An 18,944-nucleotide genomic window follows, 5' to 3' on the forward strand; every position below is an offset into this window, starting at 1 on the left:
AATACTGTCTATGGGCTCTGAGTAATACTGGTCACCTAAACAGAGGTTAACCCTACCAGGTAAATACTGTCTATGGGCTCACAGTAATACTGGTCACCTAAACAGAGGTTAACCCTACCATGTAAATACTGTCTATGGGCTCTGAGTAATACTGGTCACCTAAACAGAGGTTAACCCTACCAGGTAAATACTGTCTATGGGCTCACAGTAATACTGGTCACCTAAACAGAGGTTAACCTTACCAGGTAAATACTGTCTATGGGCTCTGAGTAATACTGGTCACCTAAACAGAGGTTAACCCTACCAGGTAAATACTGTCTATGGGCTCACAGTAATACTGGTCACCTAAACAGAGGTTAACCCTACCAGGTAAATACTGTCTATGGGCTCTCAGTAATACTGGTCACCTAAACAGAGGTTAACCCTACCAGGTAAATACTGTCTATGGGCTCTCAGTAATACTGGTCACCTAAACAGAGGTTAACCCTACCAGGTAAATACTGTCTATGGGCTCTGAGTAATACTGGTCACCTAAACAGAGGTTAACCCTACCAGGTAAATACTGTCTATGGGCTCTCAGTAATACTGGTCACCTAAACAGAGGTTAACCCTTACCAGGTAAATACTGTCTATGGGCTCTCAGTAATACTGGTCACCTAAACAGAGGTTAACCCTACCAGGTAAATACTGTCTATGGGCTCTGAGTAATACTGGTCACCTAAACAGAGGTTAACCCTACCAGGTAAATACTGTCTATGGGCTCACAGTAATACTGGTCACCTAAACAGAGGTTAACCCTACCAGGTAAATACTGTCTATGGGCTCTGAGTAATACTGGTCACCTAAACAGAGGTTAACCCTACCAGGTAAATACTGTCTATGGGCTCACAGTAATACTGGTCACCTAAACAGAGGTTAACCCTACCAGGTAAATACTGTCTATGGGCTCTGAGTAATACTGGTCACCTAAACAGAGGTTAACCCTACCAGGTAAATACTGTCTATGGGCTCACAGTAATACTGGTCACCTAAACAGAGGTTAACCCTACCAGGTAAATACTGTCTATGGGCTCTGAGTAATACTGGTCACCTAAACAGAGGTTAACCCTACCAGGTAAATACTGTCTATGGGCTCACAGTAATACTGGTCACCTAAACAGAGGTTAACCCTACCATGTAAATACTGTCTATGGGCTCTCAGTAATACTGGTCACCTAAACAGAGGTTAACCCTACCAGGTAAATACTGTCTATGGGCTCACAGTAATACTGGTCACCTAAACAGAGGTTAACCTTACCAGGTAAATACTGTCTATGGGCTCTGAGTAATACTGGTCACCTAAACAGAGGTTAACCCTACCAGGTAAATACTGTCTATGGGCTCTCAGTAATACTGGTCACCTAAACAGAGGTTAACCTTACCAGGTAAATACTGTCTATGGGCTCTGAGTAATACTGGTCACCTAAACAGAGGTTAACCCTACCAGGTAAATACTGTCTATGGGCTCTCAGTAATACTGGTCACCTAAACAGAGGTTAACCTTACCAGGTAAATACTGTCTATGGGCTCACAGTAATACTGGTCACCTAAACAGAGGTTAACCCTACCAGGTAAATACTGTCTATGGGCTCACAGTAATACTGGTCACCTAAACAGAGGTTAACCCTACCAGGTAAATACTGTCTATGGGCTCACAGTAATACTGGTCACCTAAACAGAGGTTAACCCTACCAGGTAAATACTGTCTATGGGCTCACAGTAATACTGGTCACCTAAACAGAGGTTAACCCTACCAGGTAAATACTGTCTATGGGCTCAGAGTAATACTGGTCACCTAAACAGAGGTTAACCCTACCATGTAAATACTGTCTTTGGGCTCTGAGTAATACTGGTCACCTAAACAGAGGTTAACCCTACCAGGTAAATACTGTCTATGGGCTCACAGTAATACTGGTCACCTAAACAGAGGTTAACCTTACCAGGTAAATACTGTCTATGGGCTCTGAGTAATACTGGTCACCTAAACAGAGGTTAACCCTACCAGGTAAATACTGTCTATGGGCTCACAGTAATACTGGTCACCTAAACAGAGGTTAACCCTACCATGTAAATACTGTCTATGGGCTCTGAGTAATACTGGTCACCTAAACAGAGGTTAACCCTACCAGGTAAATACTGTCTATGGGCTCACAGTAATACTGGTCACCTAAACAGAGGTTAACCCTACCATGTAAATACTGTCTATGGGCTCGGAGTAATACTGGTCACCTAAACAGAGGTTAACCCTACCAGGTAAATACTGTCAATGGGCTCTCAGTAATACTGGTCACCTAAACAGAGGTTAACCCTACCAGGTAAATACTGTCTATGGGCTCTGAGTAATACTGGTCACCTAAACAGAGGTTAACCCTACCAGGTAAATACTGTCTATGGGCTCTCAGTAATACTGGTCACCTAAACAGAGGTTAACCCTACCAGGTAAATACTGTCTATGGGCTCTCAGTAATACTGGTCACCTAAACAGAGGTTAACCCTACCAGGTAAATACTGTCTATGGGCTCTCAGTAATACTGGTCACCTAAACAGAGGTTAACCCTACCATGTAAATACTGTCTATGGGCTCACAGTAATACTGGTCACCTAAACAGAGGTTAACCCTACCAGGTAAATACTGTCTATGGGCTCTGAGTAATACTGGTCACCTAAACAGAGGTTAACCCTACCAGGTAAATACTGTCTATGGGCTCTCAGTAATACTGGTCACCTAAACAGAGGTTAACCCTACCAGGTAAATACTGTCTATGGGCTCTCAGTAATACTGGTCACCTAAACAGAGGTTAACCCTACCAGGTAAATACTGTCTATGGGCTCACAGTAATACTGGTCACCTAAACAGAGGTTAACCCTACCAGGTAAATACTGTCTATGGGCTCTGAGTAATACTGGTCACCTAAACAGAGGTTAACCCTACCAGGTAAATACTGTCTATGGGCTCTCACAGTAATACTGGTCACCTAAACAGAGGTTAACCCTACCATGTAAATACTGTCTATGGGCTCTGAGTAATACTGGTCACCTAAACAGAGGTTAACCCTACCAGGTAAATACTGTCTATGGGCTCTCAGTAATACTGGTCACCTAAACAGAGGTTAACCCTACCATGTAAATACTGTCTATGGGCTCTGAGTAATACTGGTCACCTAAACAGAGGTTAACCCTACCAGGTAAATACTGTCTATGGGCTCACAGTAATACTGGTCACCTAAACAGAGGTTAACCTTACCAGGTAAATACTGTCTATGGGCTCTGAGTAATACTGGTCACCTAAACAGAGGTTAACCTTACCAGGTAAATACTGTCTATGGGCTCACAGTAATACTGGTCACCTAAACAGAGGTTAACCTTACCAGGTAAATACTGTCTATGGGCTCTGAGTAATACTGGTCACCTAAACAGAGGTTAACCTTACCAGGTAAATACTGTCTATGGGCTCACAGTAATACTGGTCACCTAAACAGAGGTTAACCTTACCAGGTAAATACTGTCTATGGGCTCTGAGTAATACTGGTCACCTAAACAGAGGTTAACCCTACCAGGTAAATACTGTCTATGGGCTCACAGTAATACTGGTCACCTAAACAGAGGTTAACCCTACCATGTAAATACTGTCTATGGGCTCTGAGTAATACTGTTCACCTAAACAGAGGTTAACCCTACCAGGTAAATACTGTCTATGGGCTCTGAGTAATACTGGTCACCTAAACAGAGGTTAACCCTACCAGGTAAATAGTGTATGTATCTCCTGGGGATTTAGACTCTAACAAAGACAAAAGGATAGGCTGGTGTAATATAATAATAAAATATAACAATATCATAGTATTGTAATTCAGTAGAATCATATTGTATTATATTATGTGTCATTTAATCGCTGACGTTTCAACCACAAGGTCTTTGTTGAATCAACAGCCCTCCATTTGGTCTCCTCGTATTTGATTTGTCTACAAGAATACTGGAATATATTAACAATAATAGTTGTGTGAATGAATGTGTAACTAACTACAGGCATCTATGAACAGGCTAGAAGAAACGAGCATGTCTCTATTATGATGGTAAGTGTTTGGCAGACAATGTAAACGTCCCAAATGGCACCCTATATAATGCACCCTATTCTCTATATAATGCACACTATTCCCTATATAGTGCACCCTATTCTCTATATAATTCACCCTATTCTCTATATAGTGCACACTATTCCCTATATAGTGCACTCTATTCCCTATATATAGTGCACCCCATTCCCTATATAGTGCACCATATTCTCTATACAGTGCACCCTATTCCCTATATAGTGCATCCTATTCTCTATATAGGGCACACTATTCCCTATATAGTGCACCCTATTCCCTATATAGTGCACCCTTTTCACTATATAGTGCACCCTATTCCCTATATAGTGCACCATATTCTCTATACAGTGCACCCTATTCCCTATATAGTGCACCCTATTCTCTATATAGTGCACCCTATTCTCTATATATAGTGCAGCCTATTCCCTACATAGTTCACCCTATTCTCTATATAGTGCACCCTATTCTCTATATATAGTGCAACCTATTCCCTCTATAGCGCACCCTATTCCCTATACAGTGCACCCTATTCCCTATATAGTGCACCATATTCTCTATACAGTGCACACTATTCTCTATATATAGTGCACCCTATGGGCTCCGGTCAAAAGTAGCACACTGTATAGGGTATAGAGTGCCATTTGGGACACAGACAATGAGCTGATAGCAGTCACAGTGTGTTATCCTTCATTGTCTTTATCTAGCTACTGACTGTTACTGGTGCGGAGCGGTAAACCCTTCTGATAGCCCACACGCATCACACTTGTAAGCTTGGGTAATACTGTAGAATCTATAATCTATCATTTATAATCCTAAATCTATCATCTCTGTTTTTATCATCTCTGTTACAGCAGTGGCAACATAGATAGGATGCTACTACAATGACCTGCACTACAACACAGAGTCAGCAGAGGAGGGAGGAGGGGAAAGGAGGGAGGGAAGGAGAGAGGCAGGGGAGAGGAGGGAGGAGGGGAGAGGGGAGAGGAGGGAGGGAGGAGGAGAGAGGAGGGAGGAGGGAAGGAGAGAGGAGGAGGGAAGGAGAGAGGAGGGAGGCAGGGGAGAGGAGGGAGGAGGGGAGAGGAGGGAGGGAGGGAGGGAGGAGGAGAGAGGAGGGAGGCAGGGGAGAGGAAGGAGAGAGGAGAGAAGGGAGGGAGAGGAGGGATGAGGAGGGGAGGGAGGGGCATAGATAGGATGCTACTACAATGACCTGCACTACAACACAGAGTCAGCAGAGGAGGGAGGAGGGGAGAGGAGGGAGGGAGAGGAGAGGAGGGATGAGGAGGGGAGTTAGGGACATAGATAGGATGCTGCTACAATGACCTGCACTACAACACAGAGTCAGCAGAGGAGGGAGGAGGGGAGAGGAGGGAGGGAAGAGGAGGGAGGAGGGAGGGAGGGTATGGAGGAGAGGAGGGAGGAGGGAGGGAGAGTATGGAGGAGAGGAGGGAGGGAGGAGAGGAGGGAGGGGAGAGGAGAGAGGGGAGGAGGAGGAGAGAGGAGGGAGGGGAGGAGAGGGAGGGAGGAGGAGAGAGGAGGGAGGCAGGGGAGAGGAGGGATAGAGGAGAGGAGAGGAGGGAGGAGAGGAGAGGAGGGATGAGGAGGGGAGGGAGGGGCATAGATAGGATGCTACTACAATGACCTACACTACAACACAGAGTCAGCAGAGGAGGGAGGAGAGAGGGAGGGCGGAGGGAAGGAAAGGAGGGAGAAGGGAGGGAGAGTATGGAGGAGAGGAGGGAGGAGGGAGGGAGAGTATGGAGGAGGGAGGGAGAGTATGGAGGAGAGGAGGGAGGGAGGAGGAGAGGAGGGAAGGGAGAGGAGGGAGGGGAGGAGGGAGGGAGAATATGGAGGAGAGGAGGGAGGGAGGAGAGAGGGGAGAGGAGGGAGGGAGAGTATGGAGAAGAGGAGGGAGGGAGGAGAGAGGAGGGAGGGGAGAGGGGGAGAGAGGAGAGGAGGGAGGGAGGGAGGAGAGGAGGGAGAGTATGGAGGAGAGCAGGGAGGGAGGAGAGGAGGGAGGGGAGGAGGAGGAGAGAGGAGGGAGGGAGGGAGAAAGAAGAGGAGGGAGGGAGGGGAGGAGGAGAGAGGAGGGAGAGGAGGGAGAGTATGGAGGAGAGGAGGGAGGGAGGAGAGAGGAGGGAGGGGAGAGGAGGAGAGAGGAGAGGGAGGAAGGAGAGGAGGGAGGAGGGAGAGAGAGTATGGAGGAGAGGAGGGAGGGAGGAGAGGAGGGAGGGGAGAGGGAGCGTATAGAGGAGAGGAGGGAGGGAGGAGAGAGGAGGGAGGGGAGAGGAGGAGAGAGGAGAGGGAGGGAGGAGGGGAGAGGAGGGAGGGGAGGGGAGAGGAGGGAGAGTAGGGAGGGAAGGGGAGAGGAGGGAGAGTAGGGAGGGAGGGAGGGAGGAGAGAGGAGGGAGGGAGAGGAGTTAGGGGCATAGATAGGATGCAACTACAATGACCTGCACTACAACACATAGAGTCAGCAGAGGAGGGAGGAGGGGAGAGGGAGGGAGATGGTGAAGTAAAGAGAGAATGATTAAGGGACAGAGACAGGTAGAGAGAAAGAGACAGACAGAGAGGTAAAAGGGTAAAGACAGAGGTACAGAGGTAGATCGTTTGCGTTGCGGTTGAGAAGTAGTGAGGTGCTACAGGTGGGTCTACTGTGATCACACGGTTAGATGGCTGGAGGGAGGGAGGGAGGGGTGAGGAAGAGGCAGATGATATCAACATCATCAATCATCATCATCATGGTATCACAGTTTCCTACCCCGTGTCCTCTGTTCTCTCTCTCTCTCTTATATCTTAACAGTGTTGTTGGAGTACAGGCCGTAGCTCTGCAGCTCTGTGTAAGGAGCGGTAGCGCCCCCTGTGTCTAAGGCTGAGCACTGAATGGTCTGAGCGGCGGATGCGGCGGCGGCTCGCGCGGTGGACACCTTCATTCTCTGAGACTCGGTTCGCGACTTGTAGCAGAACTCCACCAACGCCACCAGCATGGCCAGGCCCAGCCCTCCAATCAGAATGTAGAACACTCCGGCCACGTTGCTCAGGCTCAACGCACTTGTCTTATCCTGGGGGGAGAGACGGAGTAAGAAGGAGAGAGGGGAGGACACACACACACACACACACACATATACATTACACACACACACCTTACACACACACATTACACAGACACACACATTGCACACACACATTACACACACATACATTACACACATACACACATTGCACACTACACACACACATTACACACACATTACATACACACACATTACACATACATATTACACACACACACACACACATTACACACACATTACACACACATACACACAATCATTACAAACACACACACACACACACACACACACACACACATTACACACACACAATGACAGCATACATAGAAAACATGTAAAAACACACAGAAACAGCATGCACAGAGACAAACAAATGTGGTCCACACGCGCACACACACAGACAGACACAATTGTGTCAGGACTCCCAGAAAACACATAACAGTTCTGCCCTGCTTAGTTAACTAACCCAAACCCTGCTTAGTTAACCAACCCAAACCCTGCTTAGTTAACCAACCCAAACCCTGCTTAGTTAACTAACCCAAACCCTGCTTAGTTAACTAACCCAAACCCTGCTTAGTTAACTAACCCAAACCCTGCTTAGTTAACTAACCCAAACCCTGCTTAGTTAACTAACTCAAACCCTGCTTAGTTAACTAACCCAAACCCTGCTTAGTTAACTAACCCAAACCCTGCTTAGTTAACTAACCCAAACCCTGCTTAGTTAACTAACCCAAACCCTGCTTAGTTAACTAACTCAAACCATGCTTAGTTAACTAACCCAAACCCTGCTTAGTTAACTGCTTAGTTAACTAACCCAAACGAAATACAGGTAGACAAGATAATACTCACTAAACAACACGTGCAACTTCACACTACTAATATAACACACTGGCTTCATTAAGAAACTAACTATTGTTTGAAACTAACTTGACATAGTAAATAACCCACTCACTCCGCACTCAGACACATAGATAGTACTTGAAGAGCTAGTCTAACGTTATATACATTTCCTTTCTTTATTTCTGAGGGGGTTTAGATAAAGTGCATTTTTAATGACAATAAAACTTGAGTCAAATCCTCAAAAGATCCATGCATCCATGCAGCATAAGGAGGGTTGAGGCCGTTTCTTCATTCTCAATGGTGAGAAACCATGCAGGTCAAGACAATCGGATCATTATCAAACTCCCTGAGTCTGCTTTAGGGTTATGTTGGGTGTAGGGGGTTGCTAGCCTCGCGAGACAGCCTGATATCGCAAGCTTAATCATTTAATTTACTGTATGCTCGGAAGCTCAGTCTGGCTCGCAAGACTAACGGGTTGCTAGGCTGAACAGGATCAGGCTGGTTCGCGAGTCTAAGAGGCTAGGCTGAACAGGATCAGGGTGGCTTGCGAGGCTAAGGGGTTGCTAGGCTGAACAGGATCAGGGTGGCTTGCGAGGCTAAGGGGTTGCTAGGCTGAGCAGGATCAGGGTGTCTTGCGAGGCTAAGGGGTTGCTAGGCTGAACAGGATCAGGCTGGCACGCGAGGCTAAGGGGTTGCTAGGCTGAACAGGATCAGGCTGGCACGTGAGGCTAAGGGGTTGCTAGGCTGAACAGGATCAGGGTGGCTTGTGAGGCTAATGAGTTGCTAGGCTGAACAGGATCAGGGTGGCTCGCGAGGCTAAGGGGTTGCTAGGCTGAACAGGATCAGGCTGGCACGCGAGGCTAAGGGGTTGCTAGGCTGAACAGGATCAGGCTGGCATGCGAGGCTACGGGGTTGCTAGGCTAAATAGTATCTGTAGGTTTTATAGGTTTTGGGTGGGGTGCACCTCTCCCACTGGAGAGGGTAGAGCCAGACCAGACAGGCTGGTGTGGAGAGGTGTTTCAGGGCCTGGCAACAAGAGGTGCATTGGATCCATGGGGGTCACATCCACAGACAGAGAAGGAGCCAAGGTCATGTTAGGAACCATGGGTCAGGGGTTAGGAGTGGTCTGAGCCCTTCACAGGGTCCATCATTTAAATCAAAATCACACACTCCCTCTCTTTCTCCACACTGACATCCAGGCTGCATCCAAAATGGCATCCTAAGTGAACTGTATAGAGAATTAGGTTGCCATTTCAGAAACAACTCAGTCCCATCGTGGAGCCTTAGGGTGCTGTTCTTTGTTTTGTTCTCTGCCTGTATGCTTTAAGAGACCACTCTGCTGACAACAGCTACAGTGCATTCAGAAAGAATTCAGACCTCATTACTTTTTCCACATTTTGTTACGCTACAGCCTTATTCAAAAATTGATTAAATTGTTTTTTCCCTCATCAATCGACACATAATACCCCATAATGACAAAGCAAAAACTTAAATATCACATTTACATAAGTACTCAGACCTTTTACTCAGTACTTTGTTGAAGCCCCTTTAGCAGCGATTACAGCCTCGAGTCTTCTTGCATATGACGCTACAAGCTTGGCACACCTGTATTTGGGGAGTTTCATCTATTCTTCTCTGCAGATCCTCTCAAGCTCTGTGAGGTTGGATGGCGAGCGTTGCTGAACAGATATTTTCAGGTCTCTCCAGAGATGTTCGATAGGGTTCAAGTCCGGGCTTGCGCTGGGCCACTCAAGGACATTCAGAGACTTACCCTAAAGCCACTTCTGCGCTGTCTTGGCTGTGTGCTTAGGGTCGTTGTCCTGTTGGAACGTGAACCTTCGCCCCAGTCTGAGGTCCTGAGCGCTCTGGAGCAGGTTTTCATCAAGGATCTCTCTGTACTTTGCACCGTTCATCTTTCCCTCGATCCTGACTAGTCTCCCAGTCCCTGCCGCTGAAAAACATTCCACAGTATGCTGCCACCACCATGCTTCACCGTAGGGATGGTGCCGGGTTTCCTCCAGACATGACGCTTGGCATTCAGGCCAAAGAGTTCTTGGTTTCATCAGACCAGAGAATCTTGTTTCTCATGGTCTGAGAGTCCTTTAGGTGCCTTTTGGCAAACATGTTGCATTTTACTGAGGATTGGCTTCTGTCTGGCCACTCACTCTACCATAAAGGCATGATTGGTGGAGTGCTGTAGAGATGGTTGTCCTTCTGGAAGGTTCTCCTCTCCACAGAGGAACTCTGGAGCACTGTCAGAGTGACCATCAGGTTCTTGGTCACCTCCCCAACCAAGGCCCTTCTCCCCTGATTGCTCAGTTTGGCCGGGCGGCCAGCTCTAGGAAGAGTCTCGGTGGTTCCAAACTTCTTCCATTTAAGAATGATAGAGGCCACTCTGTTCTTGGTACCTTCCCCAGATCTGTGCATCGACACAATCCTGTCTCGGAACTCTACAGACAACTCCTTCGACCTCATGGCTTGGTTTTTTCTCTGACATGCACTGTCAACTGTGGGACCTTCTATAGACAGGTGTGTGCCTTTCCAAATCACGTCCAATCAATTGAATTTACCACAGGTGGACTCCAATCAAGTTGTAGGAACAACTCAAGGATGATCAATGGAAACAGGATGGACCTGAGCAGCTCAATTTGGAGTCTCATATCAAAGGGTCTGAATACTTGTGTAAAGGTTTTTATTGTTAATACATTTGCACAAATTTCTAAAAACCTGTTTTCACTTTGTCATTATGGGGTATTGTGTGTAGATTGATGAGGGAAAATGTAATTAAATCAATTTTAGAATAAGGCTCTAATGTGGAATAAAGTGAAGGGGTCTGAATACTTTCCGAATACACTGTATGTACTGATCTCTGTATGTTTCTATTCCCTCTGGTTGACATAACCTAGATCAGCAGAGTGCACTTTACAATGATGTACTTCAACATAATGTAGTAGTATACATACAATCTCATTCTGACATGAGGGATGCCTGCAACAAGATCACCATCATTTGTTAGCTATGCATCACTCCAAAACAACCTCACAGAAAGTGAATGTTACGCTCTCTTCAAAGAGACATGCCGACATGTATTGCTTAGAGGTACTGTGTACGTAGCTGATGTTCTGCAATACGGAGCAGGCAGCATACATTATGTTCTTGTGTATCACAACACATGACCTCTAACATCTTTGATTTAACAATGTAATCTCCACTGTTTTACCTCAACCATCAAGGTCAGTAGTTCATTCAATCCTTGGCCTAATTATGGAGAGAACAGTGAATGGCTCCCAATGAGGGGGGAGAGAGAGAGAGAGAGAGAGAGAGAGAGAGAGAGAGAGAGAGAGAGAGAGAGAGAGAGAGAGAGAGAGAGAGAGAGAGAGAGAGAGAGAGAGAGAGAGAGAGAGAGAGAGAGAGAGAGAGAGAGAGAGAGAGAGAGAGAGAGAGAGAGAGAGAGAGAGAGAGAGAGAGAGAGAGAGAGAGAGAGAGAGAGAGAGAGAGACAATCTCAGTCACTATACTAATGAGTACCATGTTTAAGAGATGTTTAAGAAAGATAGAGCAAAAGTTTGAGATATAAGGGCTGGTCTGGGAACAGACCTTACAGGGCTTTTGTAGTTTCAGACTGGTTTTGGATCAGGGGTTTTGAGGAGGTTGTGAGGATTGTTTGAGGGCTAGGACTGGTCTAGGATCAGGGCTTTTATGCGGGTGTGTTTGGGGGTATAAGGACTGAGTTATAGTGTGTGACTGACCTTGCGTCCGGAGTCGTTGCTGCCACACTCTCCTTTATCGTACCACCATTTGTTCTTTAGTTTGTCTAAGACGGCCTGCTCATTGAGCTTCAACACGGCTAGGTTTACCGGGATCCTGCACGTACACCACACCGCACCACACCCAGGACAGGGCAGGGCAGGGCCATTACATAAATAACATAGCATAACATATGTTATCTTATGTCAGTCATTCAGAACATGTCCAATCATATACCACATCTACACATCAAGGATTACTGCACTTTAGCTGTGTCACTGGTTAGTAGTCTGAACCCACACACACACGTTCACTCACAGGCAAGTACATAAAGTATACATCAACATCATCAGCAACATACACATGTACATCAGAGTCAAAGTGATATGTGTTAATACTCCATCTCTCCCTATTGTACTGTACGGTAGTAGATGTGTATTACTGTATCACTTTGGGTAACCGGCACACCAGCTGTGAACCCTCTGTTACGGAACACAATACATCAGAAAATATTCTGATTCTGGAGTCTATTCCCCTTTAAAAGTTGTAGGAGCATCTAGGTAGTAGGAGATGCTTGGGGACAAAGACACAAACAAACCCAATTCTGCTGTTTGTGTGGAGTCATCAGTGTATAAGCTTGACAGGGATCCTACACATGAATAAAATACAACCCTTACTTATTCATGAGGACAGGGTAAGGAGGGGGAGGCTACTAAAATCCAAACTGTGCTAATTCCAGACACCCTCTGCCCAGAAGGACTACAATAGTTTATGTTGGCTAGGGAGAGAGTATAATGTTTCTCTGTAGTTTTAAGTTGCCCCTTTATACAGAGTTGAAGCACTGGTTACCCTGCGTGTTGAAGTCGGGGCCATAGAACTATCGATGCCTTGGGAGAGATACAATATCATGTCTCTCTTGTGTTTCACAGAGTTGTCAGGAAGTGTTTCCATCCAGAGTGTCTGAGCAGCTTTGTGATTGGCCAGTTACCCCCCTGGTGGATCAGCGTGGTTGGTTGAAACAGGGTTCTGACCTTGGAGTCCCCGCCCCCGCTGCCACACTCGCCCTTGTCGTACCACCATTTGTTTTTCAGTTTGTCCAACAGGCCTTGCTCGTTCAGTTTTAACACGGCCAGGTTAACAGGGTTTCTTTAGAACGATAATGGATAGAATCATAACTGGGTCAGTTTTACTGGGTTAGGAAATACTAAAAAAATTTATTTTATGGACAGGTATATAAATATATATTTATAGACTGTACAGAGCAATCTTGAAAATGTTGGAGCTATATTTTAATAATGATAACTGTATAATGAAAAAGTGTATGGACAGGTAGGTAAGTAGTTATGATTATGAATGTTGAACCACCTGCATGGCTAAGACTATGGAGTGAATACACCATGAGGTTGATCTTGAGTTTGGACACTCTAAATGCTTGATATACAGTATATTATTTGTATATCTCAATGGACTGAAATGCTTGCTGGCCATACTTGAGTCAGGTTTATCCACAGAGAGGACAGGACTTCTTCGAAGAGGGAGACAGCAGATATCATGGAGATGCTTCAGATATGGAAGCCTGCCTGCCTGCATGTCACTAGATGATGATGTCTTTTGTGTTTCCACTATGTGGATATGTTGTTTTACTCCATGTGTAACTCTGTGTTTTTGTATGTTGTCGAACTGCTTTGCTTTATCTTGGCCAGGTCGCAATTGTAAATGAGAACTTGTTCTCAACTTGCCTACCTGGTTAAATAAAGGTGAAATAAAAAAATAAAAATAAAAATGTCTTGCTATGGAAACGGAGAACTATAAATATCCCAACCTCCCTTAACATTCTTATAGACAGCAATTCAGTGTTCAGAAATGAAGGGCTATCAGCATTCGATCCATACAAATATGCTTAGATGTTGAGTCTCAAAACTCACTTTAGAGTAGACTGAAGTTTCTCTCACTCCTTTCTTAGTTGATTATTGACTCTAGCATAGAAAGGAAACCCCCAACTAGCTCAGCGAAATTAACTACCACATCCATATCTATAGCACCTCTCTGATAGGCTGTCTCTCTCAATCCCAGGAACTGTCTCTCTCTCGCTCTCTCTCTCATCCCAGGTAGAGTCAGACATTGACTTTTATGTGTTCATGTACAGTATATAACAATATACCCTGTTGGTGGGTTAGAGGTCGAGTAGATGAGGCGACAGAGTGCTTGGTGGATGGTTAGAGGTTAGAGGTCGAGTAGATGAGGTGACAGAGTGCTTGGTGGATGGTTAGAGGTCGAGTAGATGAGACAACAGAGTGCTTGGTGGATGGTTTGAGGTTAGAGGTCGAGTAGATGAGGTGACAGAGTGCTTGGTGGATGGTTAGAGGTCGAGTAGATGAGGCGACAGAGTGCTTGGTGGATGGTTAGAGGTTAGAGGTCCAGTAGATGAGGTGACAGAGTGCTTGGTGGATGGTTAGAGGTTAGAGGTCGAGTAGATGAGGCGACAGAGTGCTTGGTGGATGGTTAGAGGTTAGAGGTCCAGTAGATGAGGTGACAGAGTGCTTGGTGGATGGTTAGAGGTCGAGTAGATGAGACAACAGAGTGCTTGGTGGATGGTTAGAGGTTAGAGGTCGAGTAGATGAGACGACAGAGTGCTTGGTGATGGGTTAGAGGTTAGAGGTCGAGTAGATGAGGCGACAGAGTGCTTGGTGGATGGTTAGAGTTTAGAGGTCCAGTAGATGAGGCGACAGAGTGCTTGGTGGATGGTTAGAGCTTAGAGGTTGAGTAGATAAGGTGACAGAGTGCTTGGTGGATGGTTAGAGGTCGAGTAGCTGAGACGACAGAGTGCTTGGTGATGGGTTAGATGTTAGAGGTTGAGTAGATGAGGTGACAGAGTGCTTGGTGGATGGTTAGAGGTCAAGTAGATGAGGCAGCAGAGTGCTTGGTGGATGGTTAGAGGTCAAGTAGATGAAGCAGCAGAGTGCTTGGTGGATGGTTAGAGGTTAGAGGTCCAGTAGTTGAGGCGACAGAGTGCTTGGTGGATGGTTAGAGGTTAGAGGTTAGAGGTCAAGTAGATGAGGTGACAGAGTGCTTGGTGGATGGTTAGAGGTCGAGTAGCTGAGACGACAGAGTGCTTGGTGATGGGTTAGAGGTTAGAGGTCGAGTAGATGAGGCGACAGAGTGCTTGGTGGATGGTTAGAGGTTAGAGGTTGAGTAGATGAGGTGACAGAGTGCTTGGTGGATGGTTAGAGGTTAGAGGTCGAGTAGATGAGGTGACAGAGTGCTTGGTGGATGGTTAGAGGTTACAGGTCAAGTAGATGAGGAAGCAGAGTGCTTGGTGGATGGTTAGAGGTCAAGTAGATGAAGCAGCAGAGTGCTTGGTGATGGGTTAGAGGTTAGAGGTCAAGTAGATGAGGCAGCAGAGTGCTTGGTGGATGGTTAGAGGTTAGAGGTTAGAGGTCGAGTAGATGAGGCGACAGAGTGCTTGGTGATGGGTTAGAGGTTAGAGTTCGAGTAGATGAGACGACAGAGTGTTTGGTGGATGGTTAGAGGTTAGAGATTAGAGGTCGAGTAGATGAGACGACAGAGTGTTTGGTGGATGGTTAGAGGTTAGAGGTCCAGTAGATGAGACGACAGAGTGCTTGGTGGATGGTTAGAGGTTAGAGGTCGAGTAGATGAGGTGACAGAGTGCTTGGTGGATGGTTAGAGGTTAGAGGTCCAGTAGATGAGACGACAGAGTGCTTGGTGGATGGTTAGAGGTCAGAGGTCGAGTAGATGAGACGACAGAGTGTTTGGTGGATGGTTAGAGGTTAGAGGTCCAGTAGATGAGGCGACAGAGTGCTTGGTGGATGGTTAGAGGTCAGAGGTCGAGTAGATGAGGCGACAGAGTGCTTGGTGGTGGGTTAGAGGTCAGAGGTCGAGTAGATGAGACGACAGAGTGCTTGGTGGATGGTTAGAGGTCAGAGGTCGAGTAGATGAGAAGACAGAGTGCTTGGTAGATGGTTAGAGGTCAGAGGTCGAGTAGATGAGGCGACAGAGTGCTTGGTGGTGGGTTAGAGGTCAGAGGTCGAGTAGATGAGACGACAGAGTGCTTGGTGGATGGTTAGAGGTCAGAGGTCGAGTACATGAGGCGACAGAGTGCTTGGTGGTGGGTTAAAAGAGGAGTGGGTTTTCCCAACAAAACACAACAGTACACATCAGGGATGAAGCTAGGACAAGGTCAAAACACAACAGTACACGTCAGGGATAAAGCTAGGACAAGGTCAAAACACAACAGTACATGTCAGGGATGAAGCTAGGACAAGGTCAAAACACAACAGTACACGTCAGGGATGAAGCTAGGACAAGGTCAAAACACAACAGTATACTCCAGGGATGAAGCTAGGACAAGGTCAGAACACAACAGTACTCTCCAGGGATGAAGCTAGGACAAAGTCAAAACAGAACAACAGTCTTCAGGGTAACAACAGTTGAGATCCTGTGAAATGAAGAGCTGTTAATGTAGCAATTCTGAAAGATGAATTCAATCAAACTGGCATCGTATCTCATATTGACTGTACTAAAATGATACTGCAGAATGGTTTCAGACACTGTGAGAATATTCAGTATACTCCCCTCACAGGTAGACGCTTCTAGATTTAGAACGTGTCCTGTGTGAGAACAAAGGTGTCACCAGGCAACACCTCTAAGGCACATTTGATTGAACAGAGCCCTTAGTAAACAAAAAAGGGGGTGTCCACAAATTTCTGATTCGGACAGAGAATAATTAAACAAATTATAATTTGTACGGCTTGATTTACCCACATCTTAAGTGTCTAGCCAGAACAATGGGATCTCAATGAATGAAAGAGACCATTCAGTCTAAAATTGTCTCAGACTCTCTTACAAAACATTATCTGAGTAATGAACCCCGTCTTCTCTGTCAGTATCAGACATCTGTGAATACCACGGACCTCGCTCAGTGTGTGTGTCATCTTAGGCCGCTGGGGGGAGAAAGGAGGGGTTAGGAGTGTATGTGTGTTTCGTGTCTGTGAGTGTGTGTGTGTGTGTGTGTGTGTGTGTGTGTGTGTGTGTGTGTGTGTGTGTGTGTGTGTGTGTGTGTGTGTGTGTGTGAGAGAGAATGAGTGAGAGAAAGAAATGGATTGTGAAAGGACCTTCGCTGTGTGCATGCAGCCTACAGTGACAGTCCACTAAATTACTATTCAAAGACACTAAATGAATTCTCCCCATAGGAGACTTCTCATTAAAATACATGGAGAGGATTAGGACCCTCCAAGCCCTTTCTGGAACAGAATACATGGAGAGGATTAGGACACCTCCAAACCCTTTCTGGAACAGAATACATGGAGAGGATTAGGACCCTCCAAGCCCTTTCTGGAACAGAATACATGGAGAGGATTAGGACCCTCCAAGCCCTTTCTGGAACAGAATACATGGAGAGGATTAGGACACCTCCAAACCCTTTCTGGAACAGAATACATGGAGAGGATTAGGACACCTCCAAACCCTTTCTGGAACAGAATACATGGAGAGGATTAGGACCCTCCAAGCCCTGATGACACTGATAAAACAGTGTGTTGATATTAATGTTTATAGTGTATGCATCTCAAATGACACATAGCGTGTCGTACGATCCACTATAAACATCAACACACTGTTTTATCAGTGTCATAAGCAGCATGTTTGACCTAATGTTAAAAGGTGTCTTTATAGTAAATCAACTACATAGTTCACTACTTCTGACCAGCACCTTGTGGAACTTGGTCAAAAGTAACGCACAATATAGGGAAAAGGGATGTATCTAGTACCTCCATACAAAACAATCTGCATGCAAAAAAAGCTGGTTAAGCCATTCAAGGCGCTGAGGCAGAGGTGCAGTTCCACGTTATTACCTGAGGGGTGAGCCCTTGGGCGTGGCGATACCGTATCCTTTAGAGTCCAGGTTCCCCCCGACCTTCATGGTGTCACAGGGTTTCCTCTGTTCAATGTACTCGTTCATGGTGGACTCTAACAGGTAGGCGTACTTCCCTTTGGACTTCCTCACCCTCATCACACCCTCGTCTGTGGTCTTCACAAACACTGAGGGGTCGGCCGACTTCATGTACGACCACATCTTCTCAAACACTGCGATCTTAGACCGCTGGGGAGAGAGGAGGGGTTAGGATTGTGTGTGTGTGTGTGTGTGTGTGTATGTGTGTGTGGGGGGGGCAGGGGTAGTAAACTGTGTGTGTGAGTAAACTGCATGTACATGCCAGTCAAACAAGTGTGTGTTTATGAGTAAACCACAGGTCTCACCCTGAAGAACTCTTTGGTGGAACCAGCATCCAGAGTTCCGTAGGCGATCTCAGTCTGTTTAGCCAGGTCCTCAGCACTCTCTATGGGGGAGACCATCCTCTCCACTGTGAGGAAAGCAGCCAGGTTGGCCGTGTAGGACGAGATGATGATGAGAGTGAAGAACCACCACACGCCCCCTACTATCCGCCCCGACAGAGACCTAGAGGGAGAAAGAGTTTGAGACATGCCTACAGACACCTACGTACATACCTACACACACAACCCCTAGGATATGTCCAGCTACACCTCAAGGGAGAAAGATATAATGGTGACTAACCCCATTCCGTACAAATCTGAGCAACCGCGGCATTCAAACGAGGCTGCAATGAAAACGAATGGGACTGTAGCGACTGTGTTGGTATCAACATCTGGGGTGTGAACTAGGTTTCTATTCAAGCGTTGATTGACATGGTAATGGCCCAATAATATTGGAGAAAAGTTGAAAAAACTGACCCCACCGACGCTGTATGTTAAATTGTGACGTGTCATGACGTAATGTACACCACGCATTATGCACCTCATTCTGTGTGGTACAGTCTCTCTGCAACAGGTGTAGCGCTTCTCTCGCAGATTAAAAACAAAAAAGGGACAGGGTAAGGGGAAGGAGGAAGGGGACAGGTTAAGGGTAAAGGATAAGGGGAAAGGGTAAGGGTAAGGGGGAAGGGGTTAGGAGAAAGGGGAAGGGGTAAGGCTAAGGGGTAAAGGTAAAGGTAAGGGGGAAGGGGTAAGGGGAAAGGGTAAGGGGTAAAGGTAACGGGGAAGGGGTAAGGGGGAAGGGTAAGGGGTAAAGGTAAGGGGGAAGGGTAAGGTGGAAGGGGAAAGGGTAAGGGGTAAAGGTAACGGGGAAG

The 18,944-nt window shown here is 46.3% G+C and overlaps 1 protein-coding gene across 1 annotated transcript in view; it reads right to left on the minus strand.

Annotated features, from left to right (window-relative positions):
* Positions 1 to 18,944, minus strand: part of LOC106612123 (glutamate receptor 1-like) — a gene marked incomplete at its 5' end in the record, with an annotated part of 68,133 nt that overhangs the window by 8,681 nt on the left and 40,508 nt on the right. Inside the window, 4 exons of the mRNA XM_045724994.1 lie at positions 7,052 to 7,186; positions 12,816 to 12,930; positions 17,655 to 17,902; positions 18,058 to 18,256. Of these exons, the coding sequence (XP_045580950.1) occupies positions 7,052 to 7,186; positions 12,816 to 12,930; positions 17,655 to 17,902; positions 18,058 to 18,256 (697 nt within the window). The remainder of the gene's footprint in view (positions 1 to 7,051; positions 7,187 to 12,815; positions 12,931 to 17,654; positions 17,903 to 18,057; positions 18,257 to 18,944) is intronic.

Source organism: Salmo salar, chromosome ssa09, assembly GCF_905237065.1.
Source record: "Salmo salar chromosome ssa09, Ssal_v3.1, whole genome shotgun sequence".
NCBI classification, from domain to species: domain Eukaryota; kingdom Metazoa; phylum Chordata; class Actinopteri; order Salmoniformes; family Salmonidae; genus Salmo; species Salmo salar.